The sequence below is a fragment of the Triticum aestivum genome, chromosome 3D (genome assembly GCF_018294505.1).
Source record: "Triticum aestivum cultivar Chinese Spring chromosome 3D, IWGSC CS RefSeq v2.1, whole genome shotgun sequence".
Lineage (NCBI taxonomy): Eukaryota > Viridiplantae > Streptophyta > Magnoliopsida > Poales > Poaceae > Triticum > Triticum aestivum.
This window is the reverse complement of record NC_057802.1, coordinates 549323436-549345920: the sequence shown is the minus strand read 5'-3', so window position 1 is coordinate 549345920 and position 22485 is coordinate 549323436. Positions and strand designations below refer to the sequence as shown.

At 43.4% G+C, this 22485-nt stretch overlaps 2 protein-coding genes across 10 annotated transcripts; one reads left to right on the top strand and one right to left on the bottom strand.

Annotated features, from left to right (window-relative positions):
• Window positions 1-8243: 8243 nt before the first annotated feature.
• On the bottom strand, window positions 8244-21790 carry LOC123080402 (uncharacterized). The gene is made up of 5 exons (XM_044503324.1): window positions 21406-21790; window positions 10591-11566; window positions 10310-10502; window positions 8640-8840; window positions 8244-8562 (listed from the first exon to the last, which is right to left on the bottom strand). The coding sequence occupies exons 2-5, from the start codon at window positions 10899-10901 to the stop codon at window positions 8314-8316; spliced, it is 954 nt and encodes a 317-aa protein (XP_044359259.1). The 5' UTR covers window positions 10902-11566; window positions 21406-21790; the 3' UTR covers window positions 8244-8313.
• LOC123080400 (serine/threonine-protein kinase ATG1) lies at window positions 11355-21029 on the top strand. Of its 9 annotated transcripts, none has more exons than XM_044503322.1 (19): window positions 11355-11521; window positions 11642-11824; window positions 11909-12161; window positions 12314-12536; window positions 12641-12761; window positions 14482-14529; window positions 15387-15761; window positions 15972-15995; window positions 16082-16155; window positions 16261-16315; window positions 16649-16712; window positions 16796-17127; window positions 17255-17386; window positions 17473-17621; window positions 17945-18037; window positions 18400-18584; window positions 19340-19737; window positions 19823-19941; window positions 20335-21029. In XM_044503322.1, exons 2-16 carry the CDS (start codon window positions 11666-11668, stop codon window positions 18494-18496), a joined length of 2199 nt encoding a protein of 732 aa, XP_044359257.1. In that variant the 5' UTR covers window positions 11355-11521; window positions 11642-11665; the 3' UTR covers window positions 18497-18584; window positions 19340-19737; window positions 19823-19941; window positions 20335-21029. The 9 variants fall into 9 exon arrangements, with proteins under 9 accessions (XP_044359257.1, XP_044359256.1, XP_044359253.1 ...); XM_044503321.1 differs by having other exon boundaries at window positions 14482-14535; XM_044503318.1 differs by having other exon boundaries at window positions 14482-14646; window positions 15975-15995.
• Window positions 21791-22485: the final 695 nt, after the last annotated feature.

Sequence of the window (22485 nt, the reverse complement as noted above, 5' to 3'; positions counted from 1 at the left end):
CCCGTGCTATGCATTCTCTAGGAATAATGGATATATAATCCAGGTTCAGCTAATCAGTAAAGATGTATGTACATTAAGTTGATACGGGAAAAGCATCCATACCTGGCGGCCTGCATTCAAATCTGCGCTCATTTCAACCTGAACTTTAGCCGCATTCAGCACATCTGGTCGGGGCTCATGCTCGCGACGACCGTGTGGCTCGTGGTCGTGGAGGCGTCGTCGTCCACCGGGAGGGCGCCCCGCGAGCAGCTGTCGTAGGGGGTTGCCACGCGCGTCGCATGGTTCAGGGAGTGGAGGTGGCGGGGGGCACCGCCGGAAGCAGATGATGGCGGAAGCGGTCAGGAGCAGGGGTGCGCTGCCGGAGGAAGATGATGGTGGCCGCGGCCGGGAGCAGGGGCGCACAGCCGGCAGCAGATGGTGGCGGGCTGGCGGCTGCGGACGGGAGCAGGGGCAGATTTGTTGAGGCGGGAGGTGCGGTGGCTGCTTTTTTTTTAAGGTGAAACTAGGGCTTTATTCATCAACCAAAACAGACGGAATACAAATGATGTCTGGTAAGTTTCCTAGCCACACATGTCGACCAACAGGGAGTGTCAAGGCTGCCTTTGCCAAGGCATGTGCCTCAACATTTGCCTCCCTATTCTCAAAACAAAAAACAACTTTAACAAAATCTAAAGTTCTAGCTCTAATTTCATCCAGAACAAAAGCATATGAAGAAGATGGCGCAGAACCACTAATATCTGAAACGACTTGTGAACAATCGGAAGCTATTATCACATGTGATTGTAGGAGATCTTGAGCAAGAGTGAGGGCCTCGTTGCATGCTTGAGCTTCCAAACTTGCTGCATCCACTAGGCCTTCAAATACCACCGCTGATGAGCCAATGTAGCAGTCATTTTTATCCCTGCATATTGCTGCGCTTGCCCCCGTCCTTCCTGAGCGGGAAACGGCTCCATCGACATTGATCTTTACCGCATCTTCGCCGGGTGGCATCCATCTCCAGGCTCTTGGTTTTGCTACGCCTGCATGTGTTGTTGGTTCTCGCTTGGTGGCAATCTGAAGATCCTCGAGATACCTGTTAACAAAACACATAGTAGATAATGGACTCTGAAATTCATCATCATGGATCGCCCTTCTCCGCGCCCACCATATGGCCCACATGGTGATTAGAACCCTTGCAAGATCCTGCTGGTTCATTGATTCAAAAAGCCAGAAGAGCCATAGTCGTGCATCTTCACTTCTGTTTGATATTATATGCTCAACAATTTCCTCATCACAGAGCGCCCATACACAACGTGCCATTCTGCACTCAAAAAGAGAGTGGCGCCAAGAGTCATACTCCTCCTGGCAAAGACCACACTCACGGGACGTAGCCATATTGCGCTCATGACGGAGTGATCCAGTCGGTAGTGACATCTGGGCTAATCTCCAAACAAAAACCTTTACCTTTGAAGGGATTTTTACTTTCCAAAGTTGCGATCAGGACTTGCTTTCAGCTTCGATATTCGAGTGACTCGGCCTGTGCTCTAGCCAATCCTCTCGCTGGTGTTTGATTCCACTGATCATTCTATAAGCTGATTTAACCGTAAAAATTCCTCTTCTATCATAATGCCAGGCCCAGAAGTCGGGCTGCACCCGGAAACTCAGTGGTATGTTCTGAATAACCGTCACGTCTGGTGCAATAAAATGCTCAGTTAGCTTCTGTGTGTTCCATGACCTGGACGTCTCGTCAATGAGCTCTGACACAAGCTGCGGGGATCGGCAGATATAGGGCATATTGGTTTCAGCTTGTAGTCCCGCGGAAGCCAGTTGTCTTCCCAGATGTGCGTATTTGAACCAGAGCCAATTCTCTTGATCAGTCCCAGAACCAAGATTTCTTTTCCTTCCAACAGCGAGCGCCACACCTGTGAAGGATGTGCGCCAATGGTAGCCTCCAGAATGCTACCTTGTGGGTAATATCTCGCTCGCAAGACTCGTGCACTTAGTGACTCCGGGTCTTGAAGCAAGCGCCAAACTTGACGTGCTAGCAAAGCCAGGTTAAATAACTCGATATCCCGAAAACCAATCCCCCCCCCATATTCTTTGGTTTACACATGGTTTTCCATGAGACCCAGGCCGGTTTTCTCTGACCTTGCTTGCTTCCCCACCAGAACTTCCTCAGCAGGCTGTTTATGTGTTCAGTTAGTCCTCGGCAAAGCTTAAAACATGACATTGAATATGTCGGAATAGATTGTGCAACTGACTTGATCAACACCTCTTTCCCCCCTACTGACAAGCATTTTTCCATCCACCCTTGAATGTGTTTCCATATTTTGTCCTTCAGGTATCTGAAACTCCCTTCCTTCTTCTTACCTACATCTGTCGGCAGTCCCAAGTATTTTTCTGACAATGATTCAGTGTGTACATCCAAAGCATTTTTTATTTCATCACGCATTGAATCCGGTACACCCTTGCTGAAATAAATCGAGGATTTTTCAGTATTGACACGTTGGCCCGGCGCATCACAATACCTTCTCAGGATGTCCCGCACGCGAATAGCACTCTCACTGTTAGCTTCAAAAAACAGAAGGCTATCGTCTGCAAAGAGTAAATGATTAACTATCGGAGCTGATTCTGCCACCGACAAACCTCGAATACCACCATCTTGAGCCTTTAAAAGGCATGAAAGACCTTCAGCTGCAAGTAAGAATAAATACGGGGAGATGGGGTCCCCCTGTCTCATTCCCCTCGTTGGCCTGAAATCTTCCAAACTGCCCCCATTGAATAAAACTGAGAAAGTGACTGATGAAACACATCGCATTACCGTCTCCGTAAAGCGCAGGCTAATGCCCAACTTTAGCATCACCGCCTTTAAGTAAGGCCACTCCAAGCGGTCATAGGCCTTCAACATGTCTAGTTTTAGGGCAACAAAACGGTTCTTTTTAACTCCCCTCGACTTCATGTAGTGCAAGCACTCATACGCTGTTATAAAATTGTCAGTGATAAGGCGACCAGGCACAAAGGCCGACTGCTCCTCGGAAATTACCTCTGGGAGAATGATCTTCAACCTATTGGCTAAGACCTTTGACGCTATCTTGTAGACCACGTTGCAAAGACTTATAGGCCGAAATTGTCCGAGGATTTTTGGACTAGCTATCTTGGGAATCAAAACGATGAACGTGCGATTGATATCCTCCGGTGAGTCATCTCCATTGAGCAATCTTATAATCATACCCGTAACCTCTTCACCACAAAGATCCCAATGTCGCTGAAAAAAATGTGAGGGAAACCCATCAGGCCCCGGTGCTTTTGTTGGGAACATTTGAAAAAGAGCTTCCTTAATCTCCTCATTAGTATATGGTGCATTCAACTTGCCATTCATATTTCCATCTACCCTGACCGGGATATGAGACAGCACCTCCTCCATCCCTATGCATCCCTCCGATCGGTACAGGTTTTCATAAAACTGGCTTGTCATCTCTGCCATCTCAGCGGCATCCGATGTGACTGTCCCGTCCGGCTTCTCCAATTGGGAAATATTGTTTCGAGCTCTCCTAGCACTGGCCTTCTTCTGGAAATATTGGGTATTGCTATCGCCTGCACGAAGCCAGTCTATACGAGACCTCTGTCTCATCATTATTTCCTCCCTGTATGAGATCTCCACGATCCGGTCTTGGATCTTCTTCTCTTCTTCTCCCGGTCCGGTATGCAAAGGATCAGCTCGCAGCTCTGCTAGCTGTTGGCGCAGCCGCCGTAGCTCTTGTCTTACCGACCCGAAACTCGCTCGGCTCCAATGCTCTAGTGAGGAGCCAACCGAGGTTAATTTTGCTGCCAGTTCTGCCAGATTGGTCGCGGGCAGGTCCTGCTCCCACGCATGTTTCAAAGTTGCAGCAAATCTGTCGTCCGTTTCCCAGCAGCACTCATATCGGAATGGTTTTTTCAGTGCAATCCTCAAATTACTAGCCTCGAGTTCGTTCATCAACAGTATGGGGCTGTGGTCAGATTTTGCCGCCGTGAGATGTTCGACTGAGGCGAACGGAAACAAGGATGACCAACTAGCAGTGGCCAGCGCTCGATCAAGCCGAACCCTGCAGAACTCTCCACCAGCAACTCTCTTCTCGAAAGTCCAGTCCAGGCCTTTGTACCCTAGATCAGCTAGTTCACATACATCTACCGCTTCTCTGAAGCCTTCGATATGTGCACTATCTCTCTAGTTTGGACCCATTTGCTCCTCTGGCTGCAATATCTCATTAAAGTCACCGATGCAAAGCCACGGTAGTGTGCTTTCACCCCGTAAGAATTTCATCGTGTCCCATGTCCTGAACCTTAGGCTCCTGTTAGCCGCTCCATAAAAACATGACATACGCCATGGGTTTTTGCCCGGTTCCTTCACAACCGAGTCAATATGATATTGAGAAAAAGTTTTTATTTCCAGATCAACATCACTCTTCCAAAACAAGCACAAACCACCACTCCTTCCCGCACTATCTACTCCAAAACAACCCGAGAAACCTAAGCTACCCGCCAATCCTTCCACCCTATACTTCGCAAGCTGTGTCTCCACAATGCAAAGCACCATCGGCGCACATGCCTCCACTAAATCTCGGAGCTCTCTGACTGTCGCGGGGTCGCCAATCCCGCGGCAGTTCCAGCATAGCGTCCTCATTGGGACCGGCGGTCCTCCCCACCGGAGGCCGCCTGATCATCTGTTACCATGTCATCACCCCTCACAACTCCATCTTGCCTTCTCCTCTTGACTATCGGGAATTTCCCAGGGGTATTGGAAGCCTCCTGAGTTAGTTCTTCGCCATTGTTCTCCAAGAGAAGAACGGTACCAGCGACTCTGCCCGCCAAGTTTGGCAGCGCTTGGCCCCTTATATTCACCGTCCCATCTGATAAGACAAGTCTTTTGCGCGCATTGGGATTCTCAGTGGCAGGATCTTGCTGAGTATGGTCCATGCTGGTAGTCTGCATATCCCCCTCCCTTCTAAAACCATCACGTCCTCCCCTCCCTTGCCTTCCACCTCTTCCCCCTCTTCCTCCTGACCTACCTCTTCCACCTCGTCCCTCCATGTTTCCTCCTCCTCCTGACACAAAGGTCGATTGCTCTAAGCCCCAAAGAAGCCACTCGCCCCACTCACAGGTGCGAGGATCATGTATGCCATCTCCACACTCCTCCACCGTATGGCCCATCAAGCCGCAGAAGAAGCAAAAGTCCGGCAGCCTGTCATAAAAGACAGGATATCTTCTTAACTCCCTGAGGGTAATTGGTACAAACCTCACCAGAGGCGTGCTTACATCCACAAAAACTCTAACTCTCAGGGCACTTGCTGGATTGATCTTGCCTTCATTGACAATCACGGTGAAAGGCGGTTCACCAACCTTGGTCGCGATCTTCTCCGCTAGTTCCTTTTTAGCTATCAAACCATCCGGCAGCCCCTTGATTCTAGCCCACAGAGGGACCTTGTTCAACTTGTACTCTGAAACATCGGTGAAACCATCATACTCTTGGATGATAACAGGAGCATAACGGAAGATCCACGGACCCCCATCCATGATCCTTTTCCAGTCTCCGAGGCAGTGACACTGGAACAAGAATAAATTTGGGCCCTTCACGTTGAAAGTTACTCCTTGTGCAGCCGCCCACGCGTTCCTCATCTGCTTCAACAATGCTGCATGGCTGAAGGGCTTCGTGGTATACACGCGGAACAGCCCTAGCCAACGCACGCCCCTTATCAGATCATCAACTTCACTGGACAGATCTAGATCATCTTCCTCCTCTCCATGCAATTTCATCCCTGCAAATCTGTCTTCCAAATCCGGCGACGGTCCGTAATAGTCCCCCTCCTCCTCTTCATCAACTTCCACCTCTGCTTCCCTGCTTCCACTCCCCGATCCTCCCTCCATGATCCTAGGTTCTTCTCCCTCCAAACTTCCCTCCCCCACCTGCTGTTTCGCCGCCAGATCAGGGTCTACCCTCACCTCTTCCTTCTCACTCCCTTCTCCACCCAACGCCTTCGTTTGTGGTAAATTCGCCATGCAAGCGGATCCCAGAGGCGCCGCCGCTGTGGTGACTCCCCGCCGCCGAAGAAACCCCGCCGGCGTGGAGGATTTATGTGGACTCCGACGTCGCCACCGGAGGATAGGTGGAACCCTAGATCGCCTCTAGGGGAACCCTTCCGTAACTGCCGGTACGTGCGGTGGCTGCTGGGAGGCTGGGAGAGAAGAGGGCGAACTAGCGAAGTGATGATATTCGGCCTTATGGGCCATATGGGCCGGTCTGCGTTGCGTTTCGGCCTTCTGGACAGTTTTGGTCTAAAATTTTGAATTTAAGGGCAAATAAATAAGAAAAAAATACATAAAATAAAAACTAAATAAAAAATAATAAAAGGGTCTTGTTGTGACCAGTCATAAGGCCTGGCTTCAAGGATTCAGTCGTGTTCCATGGTGTGCCGAAAGCCAGCCCGACCCTTGTATTCGCCTGTCGTGCCTGACCCGCAAGACACGACCCATATGACCAGGTTTGGTTAGGGCAACTCCAAAGCGGTGGGAGCTGGGAGGTTGGGAGGGCCACTCCTATTTGGCACGTAGGTCGCCAAATAACAAGTTGGTGTGTAACCCCCTAGAGCGTCGGCTGCTTTTTAGGCTGGCCCATTTAGGGATTTCTCCCCCATGGTTTTTTTAATTTTTTTTCCTGATTTTTCTTTCATTTCTTGTTTTTCTTTCTGTTTCCTTTTTTTGTTTTTCCTTTAGTTTGTTACTTTTTCTTTAATGTTCTGCGTTTTTATTTTCTTTTTTCTCTATATTTTTTCTTTTCTTTTCTTTTTTCGGCCATCTTTCAAATTTTTGAACAAAATTTCTCAAATTGTGGACATTTTTCAACTTGCCAATTTTTTTTTACAAATTCGTAAAGATTTTGGGAAAAAGTGAATATCTTTTCTAAATCATGAACAGTTTTTGAAATCGTGAACAGTTTCGAATCATGAACATTTTTTTTAAATCATGAACATTGTTTGCAAATTCGTGAACATTATTTTACAAATTCATGAATATTTTTAAAATCATGAATATTTTTCAAATTCACGAACATTACTAGAAATCGTGTACATTTTCGAGAAAACATGAACGTTTTTTAAATTTGCGAACAATTTTTGAAATTCAAGAACATAACAATTGATCAATAAAGGCTGGCTATCTTTTGCCCCAAAAAAGGAAAAAAAAGGGAAAGATACAAATTAAGAAAAATAGAATATGTGTGTGTGAATCGTTTGTTCGATGTCCAAAAATATAAGCATCCATAATCCTAGTCCCAAACGAACAAAATCAAATATTTGTGGACAAACATCGGGCGTGGGCCGACCATCAAACCGTAGGCACCAATCATCCATTGCTGGATGTCCAAAAACACTGGATGTTTAACCAGTTTTTACATCCATCGATCCCAATATCTCCCAGTCCAACTGTCCATGCCAAAGGCCTTAATTTTATAGCTCTTATATGCAAACGCTGGTTTCGATAAAATTTCTAGCTCTTATCTGTCTCTACAGCCTGAATGAAATGTTATCTACTCGCCTATTCAGGGCATTTTGCATGAAACGTTTTTCGCGGTCGGATCCTTGCTGGGAGCCGGCTGGGCAGTCCATTGGGCTAGCAAACTGGGTGTTTTCCTTATACTGTACTGCAACTGGCTTGTGGCTGACAACAGGCTCCATCCGAAGCTGCCCCATGTTTGTCTTCAGATTAAATGCTATCTGCAGTTTTCTTTAATCTTAATAGTTCAGTCGGCATTTAAGGTGGCGCATGGCGAGCTATCAAATATTAACGGGCATGTTCAGTTTAAGGTGTGTTTTTAGTGACATGGATGCTATCTTTAGGTTGATGGTGCCTACAGTTTGATGATCTTTTGGGCCCAGCCTGCGTGAAACATTACTATTAGCATTTGACAGATTACTTCGTGAATGAATATTCTACCAGACTATCACATTTGATAGGCTGTTTGATCAGTGAATGTTGTGCAATGTTCTCCTTACTTATCACTCTTCATTGTACATCTATCTCGAATATTTGTGCTAGTACAGTATACCTGGTTTGACATTAAAGTTGAATGCCTAACATTTCTCTTCTATGGTGTACTTAGACTTCCTTTTCCCGATTATGTCTGCCCACTTCAGAAACTAGTACAGTGAGATTGGTGATGCTGATCTAGTCAGAAACAGGAGGCTAGGATATGCATTCCAGACAATAAATGCAAAAAGGGAAACAAGTAGTGATACATGAGACCACGGCAACCCATAAGATGCCGGCCAAAGCTCTAGTTATTCTTGAAAAATGTATGTACTAATAATTTTGAACAGAAGGACACGCATAAACTCCTATCGCATTAACAAGTCTTCCAGCACGCACGAAGAAGCCCACAATGTTAGTATCCGTAAGAGGGACACTGAAAGCAGTACCATTTGGTTTTCCAAAAGGTCCATATGTCCTCACATTTGTGACAAAAGTAAGCGATGTCACAACAGTATCTCCACCAAAAGTACCGCTTGTTCCTGAAACTTCCTTCACAATCTCTAAAGGGGCAAAAGTGATCTACAACGGAAGAGATAATCGATAATTCTTCTATGCAGAAGTAGATAGAACTAGCAATGTGGTGCACATTCACTCACCGTGTCAGTAAGTTCACCATCGCCACCCCATGGACCAAGAGTTTGCTTCTTTCCAGCTTGATCAATGTAGGAGAACACAATTGAGTCAATTGCAACACCACTTCTAATTGTCACACTTTCTAGATGTTGAGGTACTGACTCTCGGATATCAAATTCTTTTCCTCCATGCCCACCCCATGGTCCAATCTTGGTTACAAGGACCTACACACATATATGCAAAGGAACAACATCCTGTTTCAGCAAAGAAAAAAGACGCACAACAAGCTACCTACACTTGTATATGTGCAAGTTATTAGCATGCTAAGATTAAGGGGCTCTTTGAAGACATTCCAACCTATTTGTACAGAGGTGAGATAGTTTAAATCTTAACTGTCTGATGCAGAAGTTTCTCAGGAATATGTGGCTTGAGCGGAAACGCTGTATATCTTTCAAGGGAATTTCATAATTTTGCTGCAGGTGCCATGCAGTGTAGTGGAGGACCATATGGAGAGAAGGCTAGTGTCCGGGCGACAATGTAAATCTAGTAACTGCTTTATCTTTATTTTTTGTTTTTCAGATCGCCAAGACATCTGTACATAAACTATGTACTCCCTCCGTCCCATAATGTAAGACGCTTTTTGACACATATCTTACATTATGGGACGGAGGGAGTATTGTTTTCCCCTTTTCTATCTTACTAGAATGGGCAAAGCGCCTACCTTTGTTGTAACAAAAAGTATAGGGACGTTGTAAGTTGTAACTAACTCTAAATGTGGCGAGGTTATGCCGCGAGATTTATGGTACAGTATTTGAGATGGAGTCCGGTTATTATTCTTTCCTTCATGCGACGGGTGTACATTAGGAAATGACCCGAAGTGTTGTTTTATTGCCAGTGCATATAATTTCGGAGCATGCTGGCCGGGTAAACATTGCCTCACGCTATTCTTACTAAAGAAACAGATGCAAATAGGAAAAATATCCAAAGGATTTAATTTCTTGAAACCTATTTCTTTATGTTACTTTTATTGTTGTCCATTCCACTATTATATCTCTCTGTTCTTTAGCCAAATCAGATCTTCTGTATGTTAACCCCATATTATTTTTCACAAGCTCTGATGCATGCAAAGTCAGTACTACGTTGATTACTCACCATCATTATTTGCATCCCTTGTACATTCATGGCTTAAAAGACAGTGGAAAGCGTATACTAACCATGATATGGTTATTTCTAAGCTATAACCTCCTGCTCAGTCTGGTCTTGTAAAGGTTGTCGGTTTAGACAAGAGTACGTACAGTCTAACTTTCAGAATCTTAAGAGTTAATAACTTCACAGATAGTCAAAATGTTGGGAATTTGTCAATTTATAAATATTTTGGTTGGATAGAATTTGCAAACAATTGTTAAATTTAACAATTTAACAGTAATGTGTATGAACTTGTCTTGACAAATACTTGACAATATGTAGTTCTGTTGGATTTTTAAATATGTTGTAATAGAAATTGAGTGTCAAAGTAATATATATACTTTGAAGACAGTAATGATGTAACAAAAAAGGGCAGTTTTAGAGGACAGTGAACAGTCCAATAAACATTGGACGTATCCTAAAATTTCTCATAATTAAAAGCTAGCCAGAGTGCATTTTGCAAAAGAACAAAAAACAAGCTAGAGTGAAAAAAGATATAGCATCTGACCGGTTTGGGGAAGGTGAGGCACGTAGCGCGGATTCGGAGCTCCCAGTCACGGCCAGCACCACCACGTTCCTTGCTTTTTATGTGAGTGGCAACACCCTGCGCAAAGGCAAACTCTCCGGTGCCACCAGTGATGGCCCATTCACCATCTCTTATGCTCGTAGTTCCGAGCACCTGAAGAGTGGATCCCTTGAACCTAAATAGCATCCCACAAGATTAACGACATAGTTAACAAGTGTGAATCAATGGAGTGGTACAAATTCACAAGTGTAAAAACACCAAACCTCTCATCGGTGAAAATTATGTTGAAACTGGTAAACCAGTTTGTTTCGTTCATACCGGCCCCGAGATGCAGTCCTTGGGCGCGCGCAACAATTTTATCTTGGAGGTTAGGACCATCCCGTATGGTCCAGTCATGAACGACGATGGACCCAAACTCATGGGGGGCATGCAAAGACGATACAGCGCGCTCGTTCCGATTTGGCTCGCCTTGAGTGTGCTGGAACAAGTACAATTTGAAGCGAAGCTCCTTTTGCTGGATCTCTTGACTAAGGAGAGTAGTGGTCTCGAGATACGATGGGTCCTTGGCGGCCATGGCTTGATGGCTATAGGGCTAGGCTTCTTCCGTCGTCGCTTTGGAAGAGGATTGGGGGGTTGGGGGGTGAGGAAGGGGATGGATGCTGAGGTATACGGTCCAACTGGACTTGTCATCCACCTGATTATGTCTAAATCATGGTTCGAGGTGATGACTACGCGACAGCGAGTCATCAGATGGGACTGGGCACCATGATCGATTGAACCTTCTCTTGGTTTTGGTTGAACGGTCCTAGCTGCACTAATTATTTGATGTGTCTGATGCATCCAATTGATGGACCAGTTCAAACTTGAAACGTGGAACTAGAAGTAGCCAGACAATCGCACGTCCCTTTTCTCCATTGGATGGTGTAATTGAAGGGGACGTTGGACGGACGGAAAATGTACTCGGAGCTCCCTAACCAATTGTACGGACGTTGAACTAGAAGTAGCCGTTCACTTGCAGTACATTACACATCTCACATAATAATTAATTATTATTATTATACAGCGGGTCTATTTCTTCCATGGCGTTCGATGGAATCATTAGACGACCTGTCTCCCAGCTGCGGATAACATCCATCTGAAGCTCGTCTTCCTCACTACCCAGCTGCGGATAACATCTATCTGAAGCTTCTCTAGGTAATTTCTGCTTTCTCTGTCTTGTATCGCTAGCTTGAAGTTTTCCTGTGTACAAACCAGAAAAGCAATCACTGACCTGTGATCACGTCTCTACGAACATGTTCTTGCTCTTGTTTCAAGGGTTCTCTGGTTATTTAATCCTGAATGGATCGCCAAGCTCGTGCCCGGGTCGACCTGGAGTGTATGCTGTTGGATGAAACCAAAGAACCGAAGGCTCTGCCGTTATCACTTCTTGAAAACATCACAAACAATTTCTCTCCGGGCCATAAAATTGGAAGTGGCGGATTTGCGGTGGTCTATAAGGTAGGAAAATTCCAACTGCCCTGGCATGGCATCACTTCTTGGTCATAGTTAATCTAAACAGTGGCAGGGCACGCCGCACCGCAGGGAGTCCTTGACAATGGCACGGTCGCTGTGAAGAAGTTGTCCAACACGTATTTGTATGAGGATAAGTTCCGGCAGGAGATTGAATGTCTGATGAAGGCGAAGCACAAAAATATAGTACGGTTTCTGGGATACTGTAGCGACACACAGGAGGAATTCTTAAAATATGAAGGAAAATCTATCATGGCTGGCATTCAAGAAAGAATACTCTGCTTTGAGTATGTACCCAAGGGGGATCTTTTGAAGTATATCTCTGGTAGGATCACGATTTTCCTTACTAAAGATTATTTTGTTCAAACATCACACCCAAACACAATTTACATTCCATGTCATGTACTAACTACAGTTCGGATAGCAAGGATTTCATTTCAAATACTAAACCACATTTCTCTTGTCCCATTTATGCAGATGCATCTAGTGGACTTGAATGGCGTGATCGCTACAAAATAATAAAAGGAATCTGTGAGGGATTGAATTACCTTCACACACAAAATATTGTTCACCTGGATCTTAAGCCAGCAAATATACTCATGGACGATAAAATGGTGCCGAAAATCACTGACTTTGGTGTATCGAGGTGCTTCAAAGAAGACCAAACCCGGACTATTGTTACAATAGTTGCTGGAACCCCGTAAGCTGGCTAAGCCTCTTTAGAACTCAGGCTTTCTTGCCTGTGATAATTTATTAGCACTACCTCTGCACTTTAATTGACCAGTTTGTTCCTTTTTGACGCAGTGGATATCTGGCACCAGAATTCACCAATGGCGTAATTACATTCAAATATGACTTGTATGCTCTTGGTGTTATAATCATGGAGATACTAACTGGAGCAAAAGGATACCATGAAGCTGGGGAAGTAAGAACAATGGGCAATCTCTAGATAAAAGCTCTACTTTAAATAATTATTGTGTGTTTTATTTTGACTAATGCATTTTTAGGAATATATTTTCCACTACACTAAGTTATAGTGCTCGATCAGCTTCAACTATGAAAGTGTCCACACCATGATGCTAACTTCTAAAACCAGTGCAAACAACACCCTAGAATGATTATTTTTTGCCACGCCGAAAGCTGATATACGGATGACTTGTCAAACCACAGGCTCTTTCTGCATCTCAACCATGGACACGCAGCTGCATGCCATTGCCATCATCTTACTGATCATACCACACTAATTAATCTTCATAACATATACCTCCCGTAATTTGAGAATGGTAATGTTTTCCAAGTGCTAAACAAGAACACTCTGTAGAAATCTAATTAACATCAACTTCGACTTGTTTAGATTGGATAATTGCCATAGACATCCCCGAAAAAAATTGCCATAGACATACAAACCTGTTCAGAAGGGTACCTGCCACTCCAACCGAACTAAAAGTTCCTATGGACGGCAGGAGTACAAAACGGAGTTTTTGAATAGTAAAATACATCCAAGGTCCTTAAGTTCTTTGGCAGCACTTCAAGTGGTCATGAAACTCAGAAGCCCGCTGCAGTATTTCCATGACTTGGTACCGTATGAGCGCCAAAATATCGTGCTGAGGACCGTTTTGAGTGTTACCAGATAGTTTAATTAAGGACCATATTAGGACTCTTACTGATATGCTGATGACTCGCTAAGCTAAGGAGTTGGTTAATGTGAGAACAGTGGCCTTTAGAAAGGTTGCCTCCGAGGACAAATGGTTGAGCTTCTCTTCAAATAGTATTGGTAGTGCTCCTACCGAAATTTCGTAAAAGAAAATCCTGGTGCTCGTATTTATATACGTCAATTATATATTTGCACTATGAATTTAGTAAAAAAAACAACTTATGTTTCCATAAGCTTCGTTTTGTATCGAACTAGTTCACCCAAAAGCATGATTATATATTGGCACTATGAATATAGTAAAATTCAAGTATTTACCTTCTATTTCCATAAGCTCCTGTGTATCGAACCAGTTCATTCAAAAGCCTAAGTTGATGGAAAAGGAGCACAGTGCAATGTATCTCCTAAGCTGACGGGGAATGTGGGTAATGCAATATATCTCAGCAATCCCCTCTCGTCAAGGCTCCACGGGCCTTAGACATGTGACTGATGTAGACCGTAAACATTTTTAATAAATACTATGTCGGCCGAGTTTTGAGTTCAAAAACACTTGGCTCTAGTACCATCTTAAAATGTATGCACAAACCAGTTCACCCCAAATTCTAAGTTGATGGGAAAGGAGGGTAATGCAATATATCTTAACAATTTCCCATCCATATGGTTGGAATACAGTGGCACCCAGGCTTGGCTATGCTGTCGGCAACAATAAAACTGACATTTGCTTCCTGTTGTAATGGTTGCAGTGAATTTTAAGTTTTGTGCTCTTCTGCTTCTGTCAAATGAGTGTATGTTTATGCTAAAGAAGCGCATGCTTGCATGTAAGACTTCTCCGATTTGGCAATTTCATAGTGAAATTGGGGTCTTTGGGGCTCTTTCATTGGAAAAAAGCTAAAAGATAATAGGGCAAATAATGTAATATACATATTCAGTTTTTTTTTCATCTTAAAAATATGTCGATTCGTGTAAGTGCTAACTCACAATTGCAAATTTGCAGGTACTTGAAAGGTGGAGCAGTAGGCTGGAAACATCACAGAAACTGCAAGTACGAGTATGCACTAACATAGCAATAGAGTGCGCTGATTTCAATCCTGCAAGAAGACCAACTAGTATACAATATGTAATTGATAGGCTTACTGAAACAGAAAGCACGGAAACGAGGGTATGTTTAAGATGTGAGCTCGTGTGTTTCCCATTTGCCTTTGTTGTTAATCACTCGGAGCTTCTGGATAAACTCAAGTTCACTATGGAGATATTGAGACAAAATATATTTGCCTTATCATAGAATTCCTTGCCAAAATTTAACACACACAAACAGAAGTTTTCACCAAGAAACCAACTATGTAATATTCACTTGAAAAGACCAGAGTATGTTTTCTTCTTCAGCATGCGTTTAGATTTATGGGTATTCAAATTTCAAGCCTTGACTTCGAAATTCAACAACAGTTTTAGTGTTATAAAATTTCAGTTTGATTGTTAGTTAATTTAGTTGCATCTTTCTGTTTCTGAAGCCTGACTATTCTGAATTATAGCATAAAAAATATTCTGTGAGTCCTATTAACTTAAGATCATTTCGTTTTACTGTCTCATGTTACAGTAAACCTGAAGGCTTATCCAGAAGTACGCGCTACTCATCCAAATTAAACATGACATAAATTTCCTAGTCACCTACTCCAACCTTATCACACTAGCTTTGCAAATAGAGACAGAGACATCACCCTGTTTTCAAGCAAACTAAGTACAGTATGTGAGATGTCATGAACTTCTTGTGCAACTACAGTTAAGCATGCAAATATTTCCTTTTTGCCAAAAACGAGAATGCAAAGATGAAATGGGAAATGATTTCAGCAAAAAAAAATCCATTTACCAAGATGTTGATTGACAACCTGAGTTGTTCCGCAGGACCAACTTGACGTGTACCTTGTCGAGCTTCGCTTCCCTGTCAGAACCAACACAGATGAACACACGGTATTCAGGCTTATAGAGAAGAGCACCAAGCCTTGGCGTTGCTTTGCAAGTCTCCCACTATACGGCATTGTGCCTTCCAGGTTCACCACATACACTCTCGTTGTTACAACGCAACAGCAAGAGAGGCTACCAGAAGAAACGGAGTATGATCTGATCCTGCAGAGCAGTCTGTCTGGAGATAAAAAAATCCCTACTTCGAGAGACCAATCTAAGTATAAAAAGTTATTCGATGAAGCTAAAGAGTCAGGGAGTGAAGTGCGTGAGATGCTGAAAACTGTTTTTGCTTCGCAAGAACAGACAATGTCCGCGGTCAGTCATTTTTACTTAATACAGATCAGAGTATTTACCGTTCAAATTAGATGTTGCTTTCAATTGATGTAACGTCCGTCTCTGTGCGTGTTCCAAGTGCTAAGCTACTGGAATAATGCTATTGTACCCTGATGTATTTTTTTTATATCCTCCCTTGCATTGATGCATTTTCTTTACTGATGGTCTTAATTGGTACTATGTTCGATGTAGCAGACAATCTCAAGAAGAATAAAGGTATGGAGCTCTCTTTTCACTTGCATACATGCTCCAACTTTGAAGTTTTTTTCTTTCTAATGCTGACCAGTTTTTTGTTGGATTAGGATCAACGGATCATATCCCTTAAGAATACTCATGGTGTTCTGTGCTCCCTTGATGCACACCCTACGGAGCCATGGTGAGTGCATAGCATATGTGATATGAGCACCGGAATATTAATTTCCCCTGTTCAAATGAATGTGGATCACGATTATCCTATGATATATATCTTACTGTCGCACAGCATTATAACAGGTCATCAGAACGGAGATGTTTGCATATGGAACTATGACACGCAGGCAAGTTAATGCATTCTATCTTTTATAGTAAATACTACCATGTACTTGCAGTAGTACCATACATTATTTCTGTCGATTGCCGAAGTTTGTTGTCATGGAAGAAGGCTGATGTTTATTTTTGGTGATGGCAAATGCTAGCCGACCATGATGAAAGTTTAGTTTTTTGTCACAGCCTGAAAAAAAAACCCGAACGTTATATATGGAGTATGTTTTATCATGACGGGTTTTCAATCAGTGTTGCCAAATGCATATCATAAAAAAAATCAATTTGTATTAGCAAATGAAAACTCTCGTCTGCATTCAACTGACTCTGTCATTTGTATTTACCGGCAGAGGCAGATGGATTCATTTAGTATCTCGAAGGAGTCAGTCATGCCTTCTTACGTACCAAAAAAAGGCATGCTTTCTCACTTCTCTGTTTCCCGGTTCAACATACACTGTTGTATGACATACTAAATAACTTGGGCACTTTCACTGCAGTTCATTCCGTTAAAGTTGTCTCAAGAAAGAAATGGTTTGTGGCTGGAACATCTGATGGTGTGATCCATGTGTACAATTATGACAACAAAATACAGAAACTCAGAAGCTTCAGAGCCGCCAGTGATTGCTTCATCACATCAATGGCCGTCAATCCAACCCGTCCGTACATATTGTCATCGGCTTATCGTGATATGAAGCTCTGGGACTGGAGCAAGGGGTGGGAGTGCAGACATTCATTCGTGGAAGAACACTCCGATACTATACGTCAAGTTGCATTTAACCCAATGGACACCAGCATTTTTGCAAGTGCTTCAGATGATCTCACGGTAAAGGTATATATGGGTTTCTCCTTTTTTGCCAACTTATTAGTTTGGCTACAATACCTTAATTGTTGGCCTGTGCATAATCCTCTCAGAATCTAAAACCCATTAATTGCCAATTCATATACTTTATGTTCAGGTTTGGAGCATTGATTCTCCTGAATCTAAATATACCTTGTCTGGGCATCTGGACAAAGTGAACTGTTTCGATTTCTTCACATGTGATGATCGACAATATTTGATTACTGGCTCTGACGACCACACTGCTAAGGTATGCCATTATCATTGAAAAATACAATGACATCATACGAGCTACACATTACTAATAGTAGTGTCTGTACTTTTCTTATCTAACAGATATGGGACATGGAGGAAAAGGCCTGTGTTCATACAATGGAAGCTTTCATGTCTCCAGTAATTTCTGTCATTGCCTTTCCCGATAGCCCATATCTGATTACAGGTTCAAGAGATGGCTCTGTTTATTTCTGGAGCTCCAGTAAATTCAGGTATCACATTGGCTAAGCCTTTCAGAAGTTAACCCTGAACATGTGTCAACTGAATTAATTGTGGTATTAGATGTGATATATACGTGCCTAGTTTGCATATATTCACTTTTTTAACGCGACTTTCGGCCAGGTTCCACTATTGAGCAATATACAGCATCCAAGAAACAAAAACAGGTTCAAACGTGCTTTTGCCACTTAACGCTCACAAAACCCAAACATTACAGCTGCCGCGCAAAAGATACAGAAATTTAGCCTGACGAGCCATGTTTACTTTGCTCTCACCTATGCTCCTTATTGATGTTTTTTGTTTTCTTTCTTGCAAGTGAATTCTGCAAAGTTCCTAGGCTGGAGAGAATCGTGAACTTTGGCTCTGGTGGAGCTATTTGGGGTTTCGGACATTTCATGGGGTCAAGAAGGTAACCAGTTTCATGTTCTTTGTTTTCTTTTGTTAACGGCCAGCCGTCGGATCTCTGTCACATATTAAAACATAGTAAAACATAGTATACCATAGTTTCTCTGTCACATAGTAAACATAATAGACAGTTAACACCAAGACAAAACCAGGGCTTAAGAAAATTCAGATTGTCTAAGGATTGGCGATGCCGTAGTTTGTTTGGATAGGGTTTTTCTTTTCTTGATGAACGATATATAATCCTCGACCTCTACATCATATATGCTTACACACTGCATATTTTTTATAGGATGCGCCACACCTTTCAACATCATTATCATTTCTTGTGATGCCGAACGCATAATACTTAATAACTTTATCTTTTAGGATTGTGATCGGACAAGAGTACACAGTGTCAATCATGGCCATCGACAATGAAGATGAACCATTTGCTAGTGAGGACAGCAATGAAAACCCCATATAAGTGACGCACTAGGAAATGGACAACTTTCACACAAACTGAGGTCAATCGACGACTTTTAAGCAGATGCACGTTTGTGCAGTGAACTCTGGTTTGTGTATTTGATTTGGCACTGGATTTTAGTACTTGGCACGCATCCTATGTTACATTTTGGTGAACCATATGTCGACGTGCAGTGTAGATTTATTCAGGGATAATTTTGCTTTCTGTTCAAGGGAGATGCTGACTCTGCCCACTGTCGGATAAAAGAGCACTTTCTTATACTCCCTCCGTTCCTAAATATAAGTCTTTGGAGAGATTTCACTATGGACCACATACGGAGTAAAATGAGTGAACCTATACTCTAAAATGCATCAACATACATCCGTATGTGGTCCATAGTGAAATCTCTACAAAGACTTATATTTAGGAACGGAGGGAGTATGAGTTAAAAGTAGTTTTTTTTCTTATCATAGCCGTCCACTGATCAGGGATAAGTTTGACCGTACGATCTTTTTACTTATGGAAAGTTTGGTTGTCTGTTGTGGAAAGAGAAGTCTTATCAGAACGCAAGTTTTCTGTTCAGTTTAATCAACGAAAAAAATAGCACGCTATTTCGCGGTTATAGTGCGGTTATAGCATATTCGGAAGGGAGACGTTACGTTTTGACAAAATCGGCCGCTACGGCGCTAATCGCGTAATTAGCGCGCTACACACGCTATAACGTTGTAGCGTTTTAACGTTATAACGTGCAGACCATGCAAAACTAAAATAAGCACAGCCCAGCAGGCCCAGCAGGCCCACTCCTTTTATCAGTCTCCCATCTAACCGGCTAACCCTAGTTCTCACATCTCATCCCCTTCCCAGTTCCCAGCCCAGATGAGCGGCGGCGGCGGCAACATCTGGGCGTGAGCGCAGGCAGCGACAACATCTAGTCATCAGCACGGCGGCAACATCTTCACGTGAGCAGCGGCGGCATCATCATCTCGCGGCGGCGGCGTCCTCCATGTCGACTCCATCCTATTCCTAGCACGGACGGGCGATGTCAACCGCACCGTCGGCAAGTCAACCACCAGGTAATCAAGCATCCACACCGTCACATACCCACTTTCCCTTGTGCCATCTCCATGCCCTCCCCGTCTCCCGCTATGCCGCCGGCAAGGGCACCACCAGGTGAACGCCGGCAAGAGCACCAACAAAGGGAAGTAGGATTCAGAAGGAGATCCCTGTATATTCAGTTATTCATAGAAAGATGTAGGATCCAGGTGCATATTTACATTTAATTTTTTCTCCATTCTCAAATCAGAACTTGCAATGCTTTCTTAACTCTGGTTTTTACTCTTAATGAAGCTGATTGGTGGTCCAATCATGGGTCAAGTACACCAAATCTCAGGGTATTGGCGATGCGGATTTTGAGTTTGACATGCAGCTCCTCGGCTTGTGAGAGGAATTTCAGTGTTTTTCAGCAGGTCAGAAAGATGCATGCCATATGTCAACTTGTTTATTGTCTATCCATGTGTTGATTGAAGTAGAAAGATCCTTGACATACGTTTTAGTACTTATAGTAGGACTATTTGGTGCTTGTCAATTGTCATGCTACCTTGAGCATCATGTTTGAATCTTAACCAGTATCATGTTTGAACAACTCATAACCAGAATAGTCTTTTGCTTTTAAGAAGAGGAAGAAGAATGTTAACCAGAATAGTCTTTTGCTTTTAAGAAGTGGAAGAAGAATGTGCTAATTATCAGTTCTTCATTGTCACATTAGAAGGACAACCCGGTATCTTTGTCATACTTTTCTTGCATTGATTTCGTTGTTTTTTCATACTAAGATATCATTGCTCTAATCCCATCACCTACAGATTCACACAAAAAGACGCAATAGGCTACTTCATGACAAAATGAGAGACCTTGTGTTCATCAAGTTCAACTCCAAACTAAAGCAAAAGAGAGGGATGAAAAACAGGGACCCAATTGAGGACCACACATTTGTAGATGTTGTAGAAGATGAAGGCAATGAGTGGATCACTGGTGTTGTGCCTATTGAAGGAGTGCAAACAGGATTTGAACCTGAAGATGTACAAGTTGTAGAACCAACATTAGAAGGAGAAGTTGCTCCATCAAAAAGAAAGATAGTGTCTCAATCTCGTCCTAGGAAGAAGAAGAAGTTGCTTCCTATTTATCGTGATGATGAGTTGCAATCAGCTGAGTCTTCTTCTGAATCGGAAGATGATGACATGCATTTACCAGTGAGTGATTCTGAATAATCTCATTGTGCTATGTTGTAATGTTGTTGCCTTCGGTGGCTGTTGGTGTAGACTATCTTAAAAGTCTGTGTGTCATTTTGTGTTGTATTGTTGCTGCCCCGGTGGCTGTTGATGTTAGAGACTCTTAAAACTATGGTTGTTGAAGAGACTTACCTTAAAACTGTAGTTGTTGATGTTAAAGACTATGGTTGTTGTTGCCCAGGGTCGCTGTTGATGTTTGTTGATGTTAGAGACTTTTAAAATTGTAGTTGTTGATGTTAGAAACTATTGAAACTGTTTGAGACTTACTACTTTTATGTGCTGGATTTGGCCCTTATGCATATATTGCTTGCTCGTATGAAAAATTTAGTTGCTTAAATACTTTATTTCTAGATATATTTGAATTTTTTTTGCAAACGCTATTCTAAAATATAGCACGCTATTAGCGCGCTATAACTTGTGTAGCATTTAGAGAAGGGCCTCGCTATATTTTGTAGCGCGCTATTTTTTTCGTTGAGTTTAATACGTACCTGGTTCAACAAGCACAGCAGACTTCAGTCAATTCGTAGTAAATCCATGGGCAGAAATCCGTGCTATGCATTCTAGTAGTAATAATAATGGAGGTAATCCAGGTTCAGCTAATCATTAAAGCGGTACACTAAGTTGGTATGGGGAAAGCATCCATACCTGGCGGCCTGCATTCAAATCTGCGCCCATTTCAACCTGAACTTCAGCCGCATTCAGCACATCTGGTCGGCGCTCATGCTCGCGACGACCGTGTGGCTCGTGGTCGTCCACCAGGAGGGCGCCCCGCGCGCAGCTCTCGCAGGGGGTTGCCACGCGCGTCGCATAGTTCAGGGAGTGGAGGTGGCGGGGGGCGCCGCCGGCAGCAGATGACGGCGGAAGCGGTCAGGAGCAGGGCGCGCGCTGCCGGAGGAAGGTGATGCCGGCCGCGGCCGGGAGCAGGGGCCAGATTTGTCGGGGCGGGGAGAGAAGAGGGCGAACGGGCGAAGTGATAGAGAGGCTTCGCAAAAGAAATAACATGGCACGGCTGTTGGCCGACCTGTGTTGCATTTCGGCCTTGTGGGCTTTTGGTCTAAAATTCAAGGAAAAGACAGAAAAAATAAGAAAAAACAGAAAATGGAAAAAAATAAAATATAAACGTCTGTTCTATGTCCAAAAATATAAGCATCCATCCAACTCAAACCCTAGTCCCAAACGAACAGAACCAAAATCGTAGCCGAGCGGCCGAGCGTAAGGCCGACCATCCAAACGTGGCCACCAAACTTGTCTTGTTGGATGTTTAAAAGTGTTTGGACCGTGCTGAACATTTTGCGTACAATTTGCTGATCCGCGTTGGAGATGCGTTAAATGGATATCACCAAATGTCTGCGATATATGTTTGGACCTGTTTGGGATTAGCGGACAGGGTGTCGATCGTCTAACCACAAGCGTCAAATATTTGTCATTTACCCGGCTTCCCTCCTTTGACATGGATATCTACATCAATCGTAATTTAACCATACATTTAAATAGTTGCTAATATATGCAAGCACCGGATGTTCAGCCAATTTTTACATCCATCGATCTCAATAGCTCCCAGTCCAACTGTCCATGCCAAAGGCCTTAATTTTTTGCCTCCTTTTCACCATCCATTTGCGCTAAGAGCTTCAGCATTGTACCATGGTAGTCTTGCATATACTTGGCCGTGTCGGTATTCAAGTCCGTCGCCTTCAGGATAAACATCTTGGACTTCTTGAAAACGGC